The following is an 18,690-nucleotide window of genomic DNA, read 5'->3' as shown; positions in this document are numbered from 1 at the left end:
GAACTTTTGAGCCCACTGAAAGTGTAAGAAGTATGAGTAATACCTCATGCTGCACCAGGAAGGGACTTTTAATGTGTGGTTTATGATGTTCAGTCACTGATATCTTCTTAATAAGGACACATCTGTTTATGTCATTTTTCAGGTATGATAAAGCTCATTCTTTTTTATAGCATGTTTCATCTTGAAGTCTCCTAAGCACTTATGAAATCATACAGTGCTGCAGATTCTGTTGAATGTATTCACCTGTGAAACACAGCATTGTTCATTAGCATATAGAAATTGAACCAATAGTTTAGAACAGAAAATGGTGAGGAATGCGTTATCCATGTGAAATTAAATGGGCAATTCAGAACAGCAGAATACAACCATCTACTCTGAGATTTTCCAAGAAGGCTAAAGTTAATACTCTCTTCCTTACAGAAAAAATGACAATAAGACTTAGGTCCTTCTTTTGTCTCTTATTTAAAAAAGTATGTGTCTAACAACATGAATGGCCTCTTGAATCCACCTAGAACACTGGCATTAGTTCACTAATGATACCAGAGGAGAAATCAGTTAGAATTACTACAGAAAGCAACTTGTCTCTGTCAGCTATTTCCTAAGCAATCTCTTTTAAAGAAACAAGACAATTTTTATGAATTACAAATTATAGTAAAAACTTTTCATTCTTCTGCCAAGTGCAAGGCATTTCAATAGTCAATGATCCAAAAGAATTTCAGGTGCTTACTATACTATTAATGTCTCGTATGGGTGCAAATGCATTTCCGTTCTCTACATGTACAATTTTTTTCCTTTTTTTTTTTTGTCTATATCATGAGGACTGTCTTTAGTTTGCAAATGTTCTTACACACTCATGCAAAAATATATGCTTTGTTGTGTTACAAATTACACATTTCAGTGCATATCCTGACTTGTACTTCAAAAGAAGAAAATTCAATTCTTATTTGTTTATTGCATATTGTGCAGAATAAGGCCACAAATCAGAACTGGACGTAACTTCACTGTCACTTGGAGTATTAATTCAACACCAGACTAACTCTGTGCATGTGTATGTTTTGAGAAGTGGATGTTTGTAGACAATATTGTTTGAAAACGAACGTTGCAGATAAATGGAATAGTACGGAGTGTCTTGTGAAAATTTCTGTGCACTGGTCAAAGAGTGTACTTAGTAGTTTTAAAAGGACCTTTTTTATTTCTGTTTTTCACTTCTGTTCCCTCTTGGCCTTTCCAAAGCTGTTATCCTCAGAGTGGTCACGTTACATGAAGTGGGTAAATGTCCACAGAGTTTTGTAATCTCATTCTAGCTATTAGTTTTATAATCCACCCAACAGTCTTTAGATAAAGACGTCTTACAGTCATTCTGACTTGGGGCAAAATAGAATTCTGACCTTAAAATCTTCAGCAAGCCAAGTCTTCTTTAGCTGGAAGAACTTGCTTTTCCTCAATACAGGCATAGGGTTTACTGTTAAGAGAAACAAAAACGAAGGTTAAGATGTATTAGAAATACAGCATTTAGTTCAGAAGATGTTCATTGAGGTCTTGACTCTGTCTGAATTTGTGTAAACTTGGGTAAGCCAGTTAACCTCTTTGCACCCTATTCTCATTCTGTTAGACGGAAGGTGGAAAGCTCAAGGTGATCCACTGAAGATAGAAAGCTCAAGGTGATCCAGGTGATTTTGATAGTCTGGTAGGAGGTGATACATCTGTTAACACTAATACTATTTACAGTATTCTTACTGTGAGAAATAATAGCATTTTTAAAGAAATATTAATATTTTACTTTATTTTACTCCTTCCAAATAGTTGTTCTACCTCTCAGGTACACATATATACGTATCAGCACATATACAGCACAGCCTGCACAGTCACAAACTAAATTTTCTAGTCTTTTCTAGTACTTTGATGACACATCTGTTATGGTAGCAGCAAAATAGCCCTGTTACAAAAATATCATAAAGGCGCAAAAAAAAAAAAAGTAGGAAAGTGTTTGACCTGTTTAAGCTTCAATCAAATTGAATTAATTAAACCTTGTAAATAAATGAATCCCACATCATGAAGCCTATATAGCTGAAGTACTTTGGAAGGAGAGCTTTCGGGAAAAAATCCCAGCCTTCACATTCTGCAGTATAAATGTCCTGTGGAGAGACATAGGACTGCAGTCCCTAGGCTTGCCAATTCCTTATCTGTTTTTGAATGTTAAATTAGTATTTAAAGCTATTTATTCAAAGTTGACTTAACCACTAGAATAGGAAAGATCAGACAAATCAGATGCAAGAAATGAAGTACGAGGAAACCAGAACTCTTTGACAAAGTATTCCTTGGAGTAAACGTGTTGAATAAAGCCAGCAAGTAAATGATAAGGGCCTTTGCGCTCTGGATGTAAGAAAGCAATTTATCAAGAGTACATGAACTCTCCAGTGACCATAAGCCAAGAAGAAACCAAAGTACAGAAGAAGAAGTCCCTATAAAATTATTTTAAATGCTCAGAAAGTTTTGTTTGAAAGAAGCAGTGAGAAGCTTAGGTGCTGCAACATAGTCCGTAAAATGGAAAGAAAATTAAATTTAAACACTGATACTCAGTAAAGTGCATGGTGTCATATGCAATTCCATCATATTTAACTTCACAAGGGGATAAGAGTTGCCTTCATGCTGCAAACCTCCCCTCCCCCCCCCACTGAAATTATTCATGTCACAGTGAATAACATGAAATTCACACAGAAAGGTAAAACAAACTAGCCAGCTCGAGAAGCAATGAATTAGTGATAGAATTTGTGGAAAATCAGAGGACTAATTTTTAAGGTGTTTAAAAGGCTGGGGTTTAGGGTGTATCTGTTTTCTTTTTGTCCTCTACAGGTTAAGTCTCAAGCCTTTAACAGTCCCAGTTAATTCTGCATAGGTTCAGTCCTGGTCATGAGTTAACCACAAATTTTATTGTAATTTCTTTTGAACTTATGAATACTGTAGTCTCTGGGGCTCAGCTGAGCACCCTTCTGCTGTAGGAATTAAAGTTAATTGTGACCTTTAGAAACTAGGCCTGTTTTCGGACTGTATTTATGAAAAAGAATCACTCAGTGATGAGTGGTGTCCCTCAGAGGTCCGTACTGGGACCAGTACTGTTTAATGTCTTCATCAATGACATAGACAAGGGGATTGAGTGAACCCTCAGCAAATTTGCAGACAACACTAAGCTGTGTGGTGTGGTTAACACACCTGAGGGACATGCCATCAACAGGGACCTGGACAAGCTTGAGAAGTGGGCCCATGTGAAGCTCATGAGGTTCAACAAGGCCAAGCGCAGGGTCCTGCACTTGGGCCAGGGCAACCCCCAATATCAGTACAGGCTGGTAGATGAAGGGATTGAGAGCAGCCCTGAGGAGGAGGACTTGGGAATGCTAGTTGACAAGAAGCTCAGCATGGCCTGGCAGCGTGCACTTGCAGCCCAGAAATCCATCCTGGGCTGCATCAAAAGCTGAGTGGCCAGCAGGTTGAGGGAGAGGATTCTGCCCCTCTACTCTGTTCTGGTGAGACCCCACCTGGAGTCCTGCATCCAGCTCTGGAGCCCTCAGCACAGGAAAGACATGAAGCTGTTGGAGCGGGTCCAGAGGAGGGCCACAAAAATGATAAGAGAGATGGAACACCTCTGCTATGAAGAAAGGCTGAGAGAGTTGGGGTTGTTCAGCCTGGAGAACAGAAGACTCTGGGGAGACCTTATTGTGGCCTTTCAGTACTTAAAGGGGACTTTTAAGAAAGATGAGGACAAACTTTTTAGCAGGGCCTATTGCGACAGGACAAGGGGTAGTGGCTTTAAATTGAACAAGGTAGAGCCAAACTAAATGTAAGGAAGACATTTTTTTATTAGGAGGGTGGTGAAACCCTGGAACAGGTTGCCCAGAGAGATGGTCCGTGCCCCATCCCTGGCAACATTCAAGGTCAGGTTGGATGGGGCTCTGAACAATGTGATCTAGTTGAAGATGTCCCTGCTGATTGCATAGGGGTTGGACTAGATGACCTTTAAAGGTTCCTTCCAACACAAACCATTATGCGATTCTATGATTCTATGGGTAGTCCAGGTGATACTTCTCTGGGAAATAAGTGCATCTGTGAAATCTGATGTGTTTAGACAATTCTTTGGGATTATTTTCTTGTCTCTCCTTTAGCTCGTCTCTTATACTTAACCCTTTTTCTTTCAGCCCTGGACAAGCTTAGTACTCAGCATCTCTACCACCCAACCCAAGTGGAGATTGTGCAGTCCAATGTTGTGTTTGACATCAGCAGCCTGATGCTCTATGGTACTCAGGCTGTGCCTGTGAGACTGAAGATACTACTTGATCGACTCTTCAGTGTACTGAAGCAAGAGGAGGTGTTGCATATTCTACATGGCTTAGGCTGGACACTTCGGGACTATGTTCGAGGCTACATCCTTCAGGTAGGAAATAAAGCAAAGTATGTTTCCAAACCCAGTTAAGTGCAATTTTTTTGTACAGATGTAGAGTCACTGTGCACCCCAAGAGGTAGAAGGATATGAATTAAATTTAGTGTGGCATGTTGAATGCTAATGACGGTGTTGGCAAAATAAAATATTCAATTTTTCCTAAGCTAAAAAAAATGCAGATTCCTTCATACTGTAGTATTTATTTGTACTTGCTTACACTTTTTGTAGGAAATACCTTAAATACTGCAAATACTGAGGTTAGCTAGCTGCAAGCCTGCTTTGGTCATCAAAGGCAACTGGCAAGTTTTCAAGGACTACTGTTTGACTTAAGAAACGAAGATCCAAGTCAGCAGCTCCTTCATCTTTACTTTCCGTCTTTAGCAAGATATCTAATAAGGAGTAGATGAAATCGGGGTTGTGATCATGGTTGTGTTGGGAAGTATCCTTACTATGTAATGTATAAACAGGAAAATCCTGGTTATAAGGCCATTTTAAAAAGGTAGCTTTAAACAAAGTGTTATGTGCGTATTGGTTAAGATAAGATAAGCAAACAAAGTAGAAAATAAGTAAACAAAAAAAGTGGACAGGCTTGCTTTAGGAGTATGGTCATAAATATGTATAGTTGCTTATCTGAAGAATTTCATCATCTGTTGGGTTCCAAAGTAAATTATTACATTTTATAAGACTATTCCTAATTGAGAGTCTAGTACTATATGCTTCTGAGTTCTCTTAATTGCTAGTGTCTTTGTGGGAGTCCAAGTCAAAGTTATGAGCTCCACATCGTCTAGAAGTGATCCAGTTATTGAAGTGGACACACCTGAAAAACTTTAAAAATTCTAGTTTCTGACTTATGTCTTTACTTTCTTAGGCAATGATAGCATGCTTAGCACTATACAGAAAATACAGGCATTTTTATGTCTGCTCTGAGGAATTCTGCTTGTATTTTTTAATTCCTCTTCAATTTTCTGTCCTTTGAGCAGAAGAAATAAATTAGCATTACATAATTTTGTGGAAACCTTCATATTCTGTGTTCTAAAATATTTTCTCAAATGCTCTATACATAGATTTTCACTGAAAAGTAAAACAGTCCTAGAGACAGAGTAGTAAAATGACCATTATTTTAATGATGAGATCCTGTTATTCTTATTAGGATATATACAGAATGGAGCTTTTAAATTGTTTTAGGATTCTCTCAGGCATCTATTTTGTAAAAGCTAAATGTTACACATGTTCAAATACAATAGAATCTGTTTTTCTCCATTACCAGCCTAAAACTGACGTGTAAGGATACATCCATCATATTTATACAGTAGATATCTGTAGATGTCTTTATGATATATGTGTATGGATATGTATCTATAGATATTATATATGATATGTAATTTATGTAGATATAGATACTACAGAGATATGTACTGTTATGGCATTATGTGCATATTGCATCATATTTTAGATTCCTGGATTCTGAATGCTACTGGTCAAGACGGCTAAAGAAATGTGATTTGCAAAGGAATACACATAAAGAAATGCATCCTTTCTGAGATTTAACATTAGATAATTGCTGTTTACTAAATGCAAATAAAAGTTAGGCGTAATAAATTACAAGCGTAGACTATAATGCAGTGTCCCTTACAGACAAGACTGACTGGAATCAGTAGTTTTCTTGTTTTAAAGGTCATAGAATCAGCCTTGTATTGATTTTGTTTTAGTCATCTGTAGGAATGATCTTAATATATGCAAGAATGGCTTGTAATATAATTACATAGAGGTTTATACAGAGTGAGATTGTGACCTATGTATCTGAGTGGTGTAAAGGCCTGTAATACACCATTAGGTCAGAGTTCAGTTTATCTGGCTAAAACTCAATCACATTTCAGCCCTCAAGGCATGAATTTTACCATTACTACATTCAACAACAGTATATTGAACATTATGTTAGTTAAAGGAGAACAATTATCCATGAAAGTTAAGGGCAGCTGTTGCAGCCTTGCCACATATTGGCTTCGTTAGTGCTCGGCTGTGGATTGTGTTAGTGGGTGAATGAAGACCTGTGATAGGCGTAGTCAAGTTTGCTTGTTAGTTTAGCTCTCTAATGTCAAAGAATGACAGACTAGTTGAGGTGTGAAGGGAGGCCATCTTGTCCTCAAGCAGGGTCACCTAGAGGTCGTTGCCCAGGGCCATGTTCAGGTGGCTTTTGAGGATCTCCAAGGATGGAGATGCCACAACTTCTCTGGGCAAAAAATGCATTGTGTTTCCATTAAAACTAGGAAGCTCAGTATATGTCAGAAAGGGAAACTGCTTAGTAAAACATATATGAAGAGGAATCTTAGGAACATTAGTCAAATCTATGATGATAAAAAAGTATTGTTTAAAAAGTAACTGTATTGCAACTAGCTGATAAAAAGGAGAAAAGGGACATGCAGGGAAATTTGAAAGGAAATCACAGAATCACAGAATAGTAGGGGTTGGAAGGGACCTCTGTGGGTCATCTAGTCCAACCCCCCTGCCGAAGCAGGGTCACCTACAGCAGGCTGCACAGGACCCCGTCCAGGCGGGTCTTGAATATCTCCAGAGAAGGAGACTCCACAACCTCCCTGGGCAGCCTGTTCCAGTGCTCCGTCACCCTCAGAGGGAAGAAGTTCCTCCTCATGTTCAGACGGAACTTCCTGTGCCTCAGTTTGTGCCCTCTGCGCCTTGTCCTGTTGCTGGGCACCACTGAAAAGATCTTGTCCCCATCCTCCTGACACCCACCCTTCAGATATTTGTAGGCATTTATAAGGTCCCCTCGCAGCCTTCTCTTCTTCAGGCTGAACAAGCCCAGTTCCCTCAACCTCTCCTCGTAGGGGAGATGCTCCAGTCCCCTCACCATCCTCGTAGCCCTCCGCTGGACTCTCTCAAGTAGCTCTTCATCTTTCTTGAACTGGGGAGCCCAGAACTGGACACAGTACTCCAGATGAGGCCTCACCAGGGCAGTGTAGAGGGGAAGGAGAACCTCCCTCCTCCTGCTAGCCACACTCTTCTTGATGCACCCCAGGATCCCATTGGCTTTCTTGGCAGCCAGGGCACACTGCTGGCTCATGGTCAACCTGTCGTCCACCAGGACACCCAGGTCCCTCTCCGCAGAGCTGCTCTCCAGCAGGTCCACCCCAAGCCTGTACTGGTGCATGAGGTTGTTCCTCCCCAGGTGCGGGACCCTACACTTGCCCTTGTTGAACCTCATCAGGTTCCTCTCTGTCCAGCTTTCCAGCCTATCCAGGTCACGCTGAATGGCAGCACAGCCTTCTGGTGTATCTACCACACCTCCCAGTTTGGTGTCGTCAGCAAACTTGCTGAGGGTACATTCTAACTCTTCATCCAGGTCGTTGATGAAGAAGTTAAACATGTGCAGTAACACTAGCACAGTAAAAGTGCATACAGGTAAAACTGCAGGTGATGTGTCCTTCGAGCAAAGGGTGGTGTTCCATGAAGCTCATCATTATACAATTGGAAGAACTCTTCACAGATTTGTTTGAGGCTCTCAAACTCAGCTTTTCCACAGAAAAATCTTCCAGTGAAATGGTATGAGCCTCCTACAAGAGAACCGAAAGTATCAAAAGAAGTCATCCAGAGTATTGCAGAGCTATGGGATTGTTGGTAGGCTGTCACACAGTGAATTCAGGAACATCTGAATCTGAGTCTGGAAGTATAGTTCTTTTTAACTTGTCTGTGAAAACCGATGTTATCGCCTAGTCCAGTCAATGCTGGTAGGTTTACCATACATTCATGCATACTCATTATACATCAAATACACAAATATATATCTCTAGGAAAATGTTTAAATTTGCTATAATGCTATAGTTAGAGAAGCATAAACCAGTAAGCTATCTTGTTTGTCTCTAACCTAATAAAAATAATATTTTAAACTTGCAACTTGATGAAATGATGGATATCACTGTTTGGTGTGGGGAAAAAAGAAAAAGGAAAGTTGGTAGCTTTGGGAACACTTGGTCAGAAATGTAGAAATTATTAGGAACATACAGACTCTGTACTCCAGGTCTCTTCTTCAGGGACTAAGAGAAGTACCAGGACAGAGAAAGGGAATGATTCTGACAGATTCCAGAATACTCAATCCTGGTTCAAGTTCCAGTGTTTACCAATTAACCACAGTGCAGAAGATTTGTAAAGCTGTTACGAAATTGGAGTTTTGTGCCTTGGGATGGTTCAAGACATCAGTCTGTGCTGATTTGCTCCTGAATCGTGATGAAAGTGGTAAAATATTTTAATCTTTTTCCTAAATGGAGGAGTTTTAGAGAGGGAAAAAAAAAAAGAAAACTTAGGGTAGATGTATCCACTCAAAATCAATTATTTTAGTATTGCCAGATATTTTATTTTCTGTTCAAGACCCAGAATGAAATTCTCCTTCCCACAAAAAAAAAGAAAATACTTTTTCTTGGTAACTTTTGAGGAAAAACCTCACCATTTGCTCCACTTGAGAAACAAGAGAAAAACAGTGCGTCCATCTAGTTGTGTATTAGTGCTGCAGGGTGGGTGGGATTGTTTGTAATACCTTCATTTTGACTAATAATGTTTCTAAATAGCAAATTAAAAAGCAGTGGGCAGAGAAAAATGCAGTATTTATTACTGCATTCAGTGGATGCATTAATGGAGTACAGGAAGCGAAGGAACCCTGGAGCCAGCAGAGGTAATGTGATACACTGCCTTTCACATTTAGGCACAATCACAACACTGCTAGTAATGGCTGAAAGGCATTGAGACCTGGCAAGCTTTCTCTGGCCTCTGTACAGTAATCCTGGTTTCTGGTGAGTAGATACCTATCTCTGAAATGTCAGTGAGTAACAATTTGGTCAGCAGTCTCATCAGATTGCTCACAGGATTAATGCTTCAGAGGATGAATTGTTCTCTCATCTTTAGAAGTGATCCTCAAAAAAATGTTACTGCACAGTAAAACTTTCTGAACTGCGTCTGCTCCACAGGTGTCCAGAGCACTTCAGTTTCTAACCTTGTTTATTCAGTACCTATCTCAGCAAATTAAGTTACTGCATTCAGTGAGGAGCTGTTAGTGAGCCTGCAGGTTTTCTCTTTGGGAGCAGCCAATGCAACAACTGTCTTTATATGATGAGAAATTATTCTGTCAACAACAGTAGCTGGTTTGGATCATACTCTGCACCTGCTACTCAAAGAGATGTGATTAGTGGCCCTATTGATTTGGGTGAAGTTACTTTTGCTGTAAAGAACAACTCAGCTGTGAGTAAGTCTCCAGCCCTGGCTGGTTCCAACTGAGCTGAGTAAAGAGGTAGCTTTGCCAGCTGTTCTCCTCTGTTCCACTGCTGGAGAGTAGTTTAGCCCACCCATTTTCTAGGGTAACTACATGTGTCATTGCTTTCTAGCCAGGTTCTCTCTAAACAAACCAGGTTAGAAAAATCCTGCCGATAAACATGCGCAAGTTAACTGATTATTCTGAGAGGAAAGGGCTAGAGAGCAATTATGCCACTAGCAGTGAACAGCTGGGGCATTCAGCTTTTACACTGGTCCAGCTGCAGTTGACAGGACATGTGACCACAACTTAAAGGCCATAAAATGACTCTGCAAATAATGGTTAAGTGTTTTGAGTAACAGCTCAACACTTTTTCAACTGTTTTGTGATCAAATAGTTGCATTCCTTTGGTGTAAAATAGGAACATAAACATTATCTTTACAGTACAAAGATGGAAGCAGAGGCACAGAACAGAACATTGGCAGAATCAGGAAAAGGGGCTAGACCTAGGATTCCTATTCTTACCATCGCTCCCTTGAAAGAAGTAGATTCTAGTCAGTAGCTCACAGGCAGCTTCTTGGCTGCCAGACTCTCTGGTGCCACTCACAGCTATGAGAATTTTAATAAAAAAAAAAAAAAAATCCCCCAAACCAAAATCAAAACTAAAGCCAGGTGGAAAGATATGGGTATTTTATTGGCCAAAGAGTTGACTCATAAAAGTTCATGCACCGGACAGTGCATGGGGAATCACTAGTCCTAAATGAAGGTCTTTTCCATGACAATATCAGTGCTGAAAAATGATGAAATTCAAAATTATTAAATACAATTTTCTGCTTTGGGAAGACTGTAAATGGGAGTATGATGCTTTTCCTGCCTCTGTGGTTTCATTGTCAAGATGGCTAATTTTAAAAGTAGGAAAAAAATTTTGACATTAATGACATCCTCTGACACTGCTGACGAGCTTGTGTGTTTCTTTGCGCAGAGATCGTCAGCACAATGCCTACTTTATAGATTTAGTTAACTCTTCAGGTGGTGACCAGGATGGACTATGGTTTATTCTCCTGTTGCTGTGTTGGTTTTCTGTAGGGCTAAAACATCTGTTGAGCAAGAACAGCTGTTTCAGTCACTGAAGTCAGCTAAGAGTAAACTCTCAGAAGGTATACGTGAGGGGAGGGAAATTTAGACATTTTTTTGAAAGACAACATCCCATTAATGAAAATGAAGTAATTCATATTGTGAAATACATAGTGCAGGTTAAATAATTCAGTTCTGAGATTTTTAAAGAAAAATTGGTTATATGCATCATCAAATTACATGCTCACATATATCGGTGTTATATGTTACTGACAATTTCTCAAATTTTTGTAAAGCATAGTTGCTCTTGGTGGAATGGGTTGCTTTCTTTTGCTGTCCTAGTTTACCACAACCAGATTGTTCGTGAACACCATTCTTACATGCAGATTAGGTTGAGGTTTGAGGAGAGACCAAAGAAATGTGAGCATCTTTAATAGTACTGTTGTTAATTTCTTTTCTGTTCTTTCTCTGAGTAATCCCTGAGCACCTCATCGCTTCTAAGCAGGTAAAATATTAACCATATGCACAGGTGGAAATTGCTTTACCGTTCTTAAAATTAAATATTGCCCACCACTGGCTTGCCTGTGGAGGATTTCAGAAAAGCATGGGTTCTGTTGCTATCTGACCTCTTTTAGAGACTTTAGAGTCTTAGCTTTCCCGTCTGTACTCATTTGCTTCTTTTTAAGATGTTTGAACTTTTGCTACAGATGCCCAAGTGCAAGGGCTATTTAATTAAACAGCTTGTCAAACAGCCTCCATTGCTTAAACATAACGAATGATAGAAAGAAAAAAAATGAACAGCAGCTTTGAGGATACCAGCTTTTCCAGGGTAGACAAGTGGTGTCAGGTCACTGTAGTGATGATATCATACTTTCAGTTCACTGTAGTTTGTTATCTATAATCGCAAGTCACATGAAGTTTCTGTCAGGTTTTTTTTCCCCAAGTGCTGTCAGTTGATTTACTTTTTTTTTTCTTTCATAACAAGAACCACCTTTAAAGTGGTGGTATGCTATATTACTTGTGATAAAGAAAATGAAGAGAAATAGGCAATCAAATTATGATATGGATGGAAAAAAAAGTTCAGCCTTGCAACACAGAGAAAGTTTGATGATAATTATGCACCATTAATACAATAAAAATGGCTTTTGTATGTGAAGATTGTTCATTTATTTAATTGATATTGCTTCTCATTGCTCTTTGGTCTGTTTGCCATTTTCTTAATTAATACTTTGCACTTGTTTAGCTGTGACCACTGGAGGATTTCCATGCCTTTAAGAAGCAGTGGTTTACTCAGTCTTTGCATGTCTCTAGAAGTATTATACCCTTTTTATGTATAGTAAAACTGATGCAGGCAAATGTTAAGAAGTTTATCTGGTAAAGACTGTAACAAAGCCAAAGTACAACCAAAGTCTATCACATGCAAGTTCGTATTTCCCATAACTGCCACCCACACTTAATTACTTGATAATGAAGAGAGAGTTACCCTTTTACAGCTTTCCTTACTTTTTTTCAGCTTTGTTAGATACACTTGAGCTTGTGTTTTCTTTTCCTCTGTGTAATTATTGTTAACACTCATAAGTGTTCTTTTTGTTCCAACATTTATTTTTCAACAGTGGCCCTCAGAGTGACCAAGGCTCAAAGCTGGGTAACATTTATCCAGGCTTCTACTTTCCTAGTACAGATGGGATTTAAATCTGCATCTTTTTAATATGTGCCCTTCCTGTTTCTTGTTCTCTGTGCCTGTCTGTTCCCTCCTCCCTCTCTTTCCACTCCAACTGACTTATTCTGTTGTCATTGTTTCCCATTCGTCCCCCCTTTTTTTCTTTGCTTATCTTCCCTTCTTAGCCTCACCTCAGTTGCCTGCCCCTCCTTCTCTGATTTTGCCTCTCTAGCACAAAGAGATGAAAAGGATCTGTTAGATGATGTGTCCCTCTCCTGAGTTTTCCATTCCTCCCACAGCATCACTGCATGCTAATATTTGCAGATGTGATCATCTGGAAGAGTTTCTTTTCTCCCATGTGAGCCAGTTTAGCGTGACTCCCCGGCACTTCTGTGGAACAGTGATTCTCTGCTATGCCCCTTGCTCTTTTTCACTCAGCTGTACTAAGCTAGGAGTGACTACCCTATCTCTACTCTAAACAGAGGGTGGAAAAAGCTCAGATAAAACTTTATGGGCTGAAGAGGGAGATCAGAAACACAGCACAAGTGCTGAGCCAGAGTGAAGCATTGCTGTGTGTTTCAGCAGAGCTGTACCACTTGTTCTGCAGTGGGAAGTGCTTTCATATTTTCTCTGTATCTGCACTAACTTGCCTAACATCTCACTGCTGCTTTCGATGCTGTACCTCTAACAGTAACACTACCAATCACACTAGTACTATGTGACTCTATTTATCATGACCATTAGCACTTGAACCAGGAAGGAATAAAAATAAAGTCCAAAGAGTTTGATGGCACTTCTGAATGCCATTAGGACAACTTACATGACAACAGATGTCTCAGTAACATGCAAAGATCATTTGGATTTCCAGAATATGTGCAGCTGGAGAGCTGTGCTATTGCTGCTCTGTCTTGCATCTTGCAAGGGTAATGAAGCAGAGGGCTGTAGAACCCCTGGTGATCAACAGCAGTATACATGATGCTCGTTCTTAATGACTACTATGAAATAGTCAGCCTTTATATCCATAGAGTTTCACATGGCTCAGAAATGCAAAGATGGCCTTTTTAATGGCAAACATTTTTGTCTGTTGAAGACCAAAAGGAAGAAAAAGAGAGAGAGAGAGAGACTTTTGTGTATCTGTGTTTCTTCTACCTGGAACGTGTACTGTGCATGAGAAGCTGTGATCCCACTGACTGATGTAGTTTCATGCAGGTGGGCACGGCTATTGGGGTGCAGAGCATGGAAATGGCTGTTACTTAAGGTCTGTCAGGCGTATGCCAGGACCACGTGTGCTTGCTTTTTAAATGGAGCTGAAAATCTCTTCACCTGCCAAGGCCTGAGTTCATGGTCCTGTGTTTCGCTTGTGATAGTTGATGAAATCACAAACACCTAAAGCAGAGTGGGGGATGAAGGAGGTGGGAGGAATAGTTCACTCCCTAGACTGTTTTAGGTGTGAGTGATGCCATCAAGCATAGCAAGAGAAGCAGAGCCCTGAACTTGGATCTTGGCAGATGAGCCAAGGAGGAAACTATTTCCAGCTTTCTTGTTTCAGAATGTGTTTGAATTTCTATTAACCGTTTATGGTCACAGAAATTTTTCTGTGAAATATGTATATATGTGTGTATATACACATGCTTAAATAATTTGTAAATTGTATTTATATTTATTGAGTGAGTGTGTGTGTCTGTGACAAAAGTCTCTGGTTTTGAGACTGATTCTCTGTGGATGAGGGGAAAGGAGAGAAAAGCTTTCCTCCTAGCTTGGAAAATCGCTCTTCTTGCTGACAATGCCATGTTGAAGCCTCTCCTGGAGTGTATCCTGTGCCATGTCACAGAAATGTAACCATTGAGTGGAGGAGAGGGTCTTGGGGTTACTGTCCATCTCAATTTTTTTGTAATAAATGCAGTGAGTGACCTATTATAAAATAAAGAAAACAAAAGGGCATAAAGCTATTGATCAAAGGGAAATGTGTGTGCTTGTGGAGAGGAGCAAGTTGTACCAAGAATCCAAGGAAGTAACATAATTCTTCTCACAAAATACAGCCCAGAGACTGGAACTTCTGCTTTTTATAGACTACTCTCTTCACAGAGGACCTCAGACTGAATTCAAATAATGGTGCTGCAGGTGATAAGGTTGTGATATCAAGCATTCAGCTACACATCAATGGAGATTAACTCAATTAGAGAGTACGGAGTCCAGACCATGACGCTTTAATGGGTTTAAGACTTTTCCCAGTTTAGATGCCTCTTGCTCTGAGTTTAGGTGTGGTTTTGATTGTCTGTGTGTCAGCACTGACTTCAGGCACTTATGAAATTTAGGCCCACAGACACTTGGGAATCAGGAAGGGCCACAGAGAATCAAACTTGTCATCTGTCCAGCGTCAGTTGATTTACTGCTTTTCTTGAAGTCCAGGGGATCTCAAGGGGACTTTTTTCCCTTGCAGCACTGATCTTTCAATGAGGTGCTAGTGCCTGTCCTGAGCAATAACAAGGAAGAACAGTGAAGTGTGAGTGACTCTTATTAGGAGGGGTAAATGTCATTAGCACTTACTGTTGCCTTCTAGGCAGTAAGAGCACAGCGTTGAATGTAGACAGACAACCCCCTTTTACTTATCAAGGTACATTTTGAATCTAATGAAGATGAACTATATTTTAATTAAGAAATTTTCTTTTCTTTCCTGTGCTGAAATATCTTCTATGATTTGGTTGTCGTTCTGCACCATGTCCTAGAATTTTGAATACTTCACTTGAAGCCAGGAAACATGTATTGTTCTACTGGCTCTAATATATTAACTTTCTGCACGAGTCCTTTGTGCTTCAGCTTGATTTCTCTCCTCCCCCACGGCTTTTACAAAATGTTCTAATCATCCCAATTAATACTTGGATGTTGTTAATTAATGTTTATGAAGTGCTTTGAGATCCTCTAATGAAATAGAATGTGTAATTATGATTGTTCTTTAGTCAAATTCTGAAACATCACCACCACTGGAATAGTAGTTTCAGTAATTTTTTTTTTTAAATAAGCTTTTTGGCAAATGGAAGAGGAAGAATTTGTTTCATTTGTTTCATTTTTACCTATTATAGTGGGGGAAAGTATGTCTGTTTATATCCAGTCTTGCTGGATTCTTCATGATGAACCTTGCCAGAATTGCACCCCAAAGTCTTCTGTTCCTATTGCTCCAAAGGGTGTGGAAACCTGTGTTACTGACTGACAGTAGAGAAAGAGACTACAGGCTGCAGAGAAGGAAGTCGCTTATAGTACAGGTAGTTTTTTAAGACTGCTGGCCTTGTATACATCAGCTTGCTGGATTTTGTGTATATCTGTATAGCTTGCCTAGCAACGTGGATATGGTAACAGAGTTAACATAAATACATTTTTATCCGTTCAGTCTGGATAGTGGATGTCTTTAGCTTTGTCCAAGTTGACATATGGTGCTGACAAATAGGAATAAAGGAAATGAGCCTGCTCATCAGGTTGCTTGCAACTTAAGCTTATGTTGCACTGGGCTTTCCATTAAAAAGGAATGGCTGTCAGACTATTTGGAAATAGCTAGGACAATGCCTGGGCAGCTTGCTCTCTTCAGCTAGCTCAATATATAGCTGGAGGAGTGCTTAGTGAATGGCTTCAGTAAAGCATAGTCACTATAGAAGGTCAGCATATTAATATGAAACTTCAGTATTTCTAGCCTCAAACATCTGATGGTCATAAATTCAGATCCTGAATGTTGGGGAATTGGTTTAAAAGATTAGATTTACTATAACTTATTTTTTACTTTCCATTTTATACTGGGGAAAGTTAGGTTTGCATTTTCAAGCTGCTTCTTCCTGTTTTGAAACCTACCATAAAGAGCAAGGAGAAATGAAAACTTCTGTAGATAAAAAAGAAAATCAACAAAAGAACTCCAGGAAGCAGGTACAGTGAAAAAATCCTACCTTGTAACATCAAGAGATTTTTGATAAAATTGGAAGAATTGGCTAATCTGCGGTAGCGTTCCTGAGTGCTAAATAAAACAAGCTGAGTATGTAGTGTTATAATCCACAAAAATGCTTTTGTCCAACGCATCTCTCTTAGAAAGAATTCTGTAAAATAAAATTAAATTTACTTTTGAAGAGTTTAACTAGTACTAATTCAGTTGCTTTCCATGTGTGAGCTGGTTTCCTCTGGATATGATTATTTCAAACAGTACCATGGGATGCAAAACAGAGTTCTTCTGTCCCCTTTGTCAGCTCAAAGAGTTGGGAGGTAATGGATATAAGAACCATGACATCCATTTTCTGCCACAGCTGAAGGCAGAAATATGTTTCTTGAGAGAAAAAGGGTGAGGAATTAGTAATGTCTGTAGCAGATTGCTCACACAATTGCGTTTGTTGTGAGGCTGCAGAGAACCTAGGTGTTACAGAACGTAAGAAGCTCTTCTGTTACAACTGACCAGCAGAGGTGGTGTGGTCCAGAGATACAATGGCATCTGCTTATGATGTGCGTGCCAGCTCTGACCTGTTTGCTTCCAACCTTCATGTGGAGGCTGTGGCTTGAGGAGCCTGTATTCCCCCAACCACATAGGCTGGCAAGTTGATTTCACATGATGAACTTAAGATGCATCTTGAAAGAGTAAGTTTCTCACAATGCCTGCTTCTGTATATTCTTGGAGCCTGGTACTTGTTCTGTTATGAACCGAACAGCCCTGTAGCCCCATATATATTTCAATTTGCTGATTTTGTTACTGTGTTATAGTGCAGTACTGTTGCATCTAGTATTAATACTGTCCTGTAACAGTTACTAAATGAAGGTTGTTTATGCTGGTAGTTGGAAGAGTATCTGTTCAGCTGGAATGAAGTGTTAGCTCTCTTACTGGGTCAATACAACCGGTTTTCTTAAGCATGAAAACATTGTGACATAATTAACCTGAGCCTTACACTTTTCCCAGAGTCACAAAAATAATAAACCCCACATTTTTTCCCAAGCTTTTTTTTGTGTGTGTGAATAATAACCTGCAGCATCAAATAGATCAATAAAAATATAGTACATTAGCATGGAAGTGCTTGTTATATCAATGTTAAGGTTGTTTGGAGCAGGGTAAAAACGTCAGTGCAATAGAAAGTTTTATGGGCTTTGAAGCACTTGTGAGAATTTAAATGCCAAACCTGTGTGAGGTGCTTCAGAAATGCTTCAAACTGAAAATTTGAAATTAAAGTATACATATACTCCCATGCCTGCATAATAGTATGATAGCAGTAACATAGTATGAATTTGCTAGAGTAATCACACCAGTCATTAGATGTGTGTCTGTAAGGCTTTCCCTTGTTGCCAGTCTGCTTTATGTTGTAGTAGTCTGTAAGTCCCTCTCTAAGGTACTCACTTTTGCTTCAGCAGAGTGTTTACCCTCAGTTCATACAAGGTAATTGCACTGGAATTTCAGCAGCTACTGCACTGTGCGAAAGTCCTTGTTTTTTTAATCTAAGTATTCGAGGGAACAGGGCTTGTATGGCAATGCTTTGTATAACTAGTTTCAGCTTAGTTCAAGAGACGGGAGGGAAGATGCTGCAAATACATGAAGTCTCAATATGCTTTCTGTATGTGGCCGGGTAATAGAAGGAGACACTGGTAGTTCCTACACTGAAGAAAAAGCAGCACTCACCCTTTGGGAGGCACTGAAGAAACTATACTAGAGAGGCAGGGGTAAAAGACATTGTAGAAACACAGACCAAAAGAGTTCTCAGCTTATTGGACAGTAGAGACATAAAGCCATAGGGAGCCAAACTGAATTTGTAACCCAGAAAATTGCTCAGTTGCTGTCAGAACGTGGGTCCTGATTCAGCAAGGTGCATAAGCACCTTCCCAACTTTAAACATTTCATGCCTTTGACTTCAACAGAGATCTACTCACATGTTTAATGTTAAGTATATGCTTGTATATTTTTATGAATTTGGGCCTCAGTAGATGTATGTATGTCGGCTTGGTCAGCTGAGGCCACACAACAGTTCCTTTCCTGTAAGCATTGCCCTTCAGTTGAAAAGAAATGAATAGTAGGTTGTGAGCACTGTATGAGAAAGTACATTTCAGTTAAAAATTGTAGGTTTGTAAGGATTCTCTCTTTATTGTTAATTGTTTTCACTGGGGTAGACTCCATCTCTCTCTGCACTGACATGTATTGCATCTCTCAAAACCAGGCCATGAGCCATGGGTTTCGTGGCGTGTTTTGCACATGGAGACTCACTAATGAAGCAGGTTCTCATAATGCGATCTCCAAGTCAGTTTCATCATGTCCATGAAGAC

General features: G+C 39.6%; 1 protein-coding gene across 2 annotated transcripts in view; it reads left to right on the top strand.

Moving 5' to 3' along the window:
* The window catches only part of BNC2 (basonuclin zinc finger protein 2), a 236,386-nt gene that overhangs the window by 129,728 nt on the left and 87,968 nt on the right, over positions 1 to 18,690 (top strand). For both annotated transcript variants that reach the window (XM_075411176.1, XM_075411175.1), the window contains exon 4: positions 4,191 to 4,426. In XM_075411176.1, coding sequence (XP_075267291.1) covers positions 4,191 to 4,426 — 236 coding nt within the window. The remainder of the gene's footprint in view (positions 1 to 4,190; positions 4,427 to 18,690) is intronic.

This window comes from Opisthocomus hoazin, chromosome Z, assembly GCF_030867145.1.
Source record: "Opisthocomus hoazin isolate bOpiHoa1 chromosome Z, bOpiHoa1.hap1, whole genome shotgun sequence".
NCBI lineage: Eukaryota > Metazoa > Chordata > Aves > Opisthocomiformes > Opisthocomidae > Opisthocomus > Opisthocomus hoazin.
The sequence above is the reverse complement of the archived record's forward strand: the minus strand, read 5'-3'. Positions and strand labels throughout refer to the sequence as shown.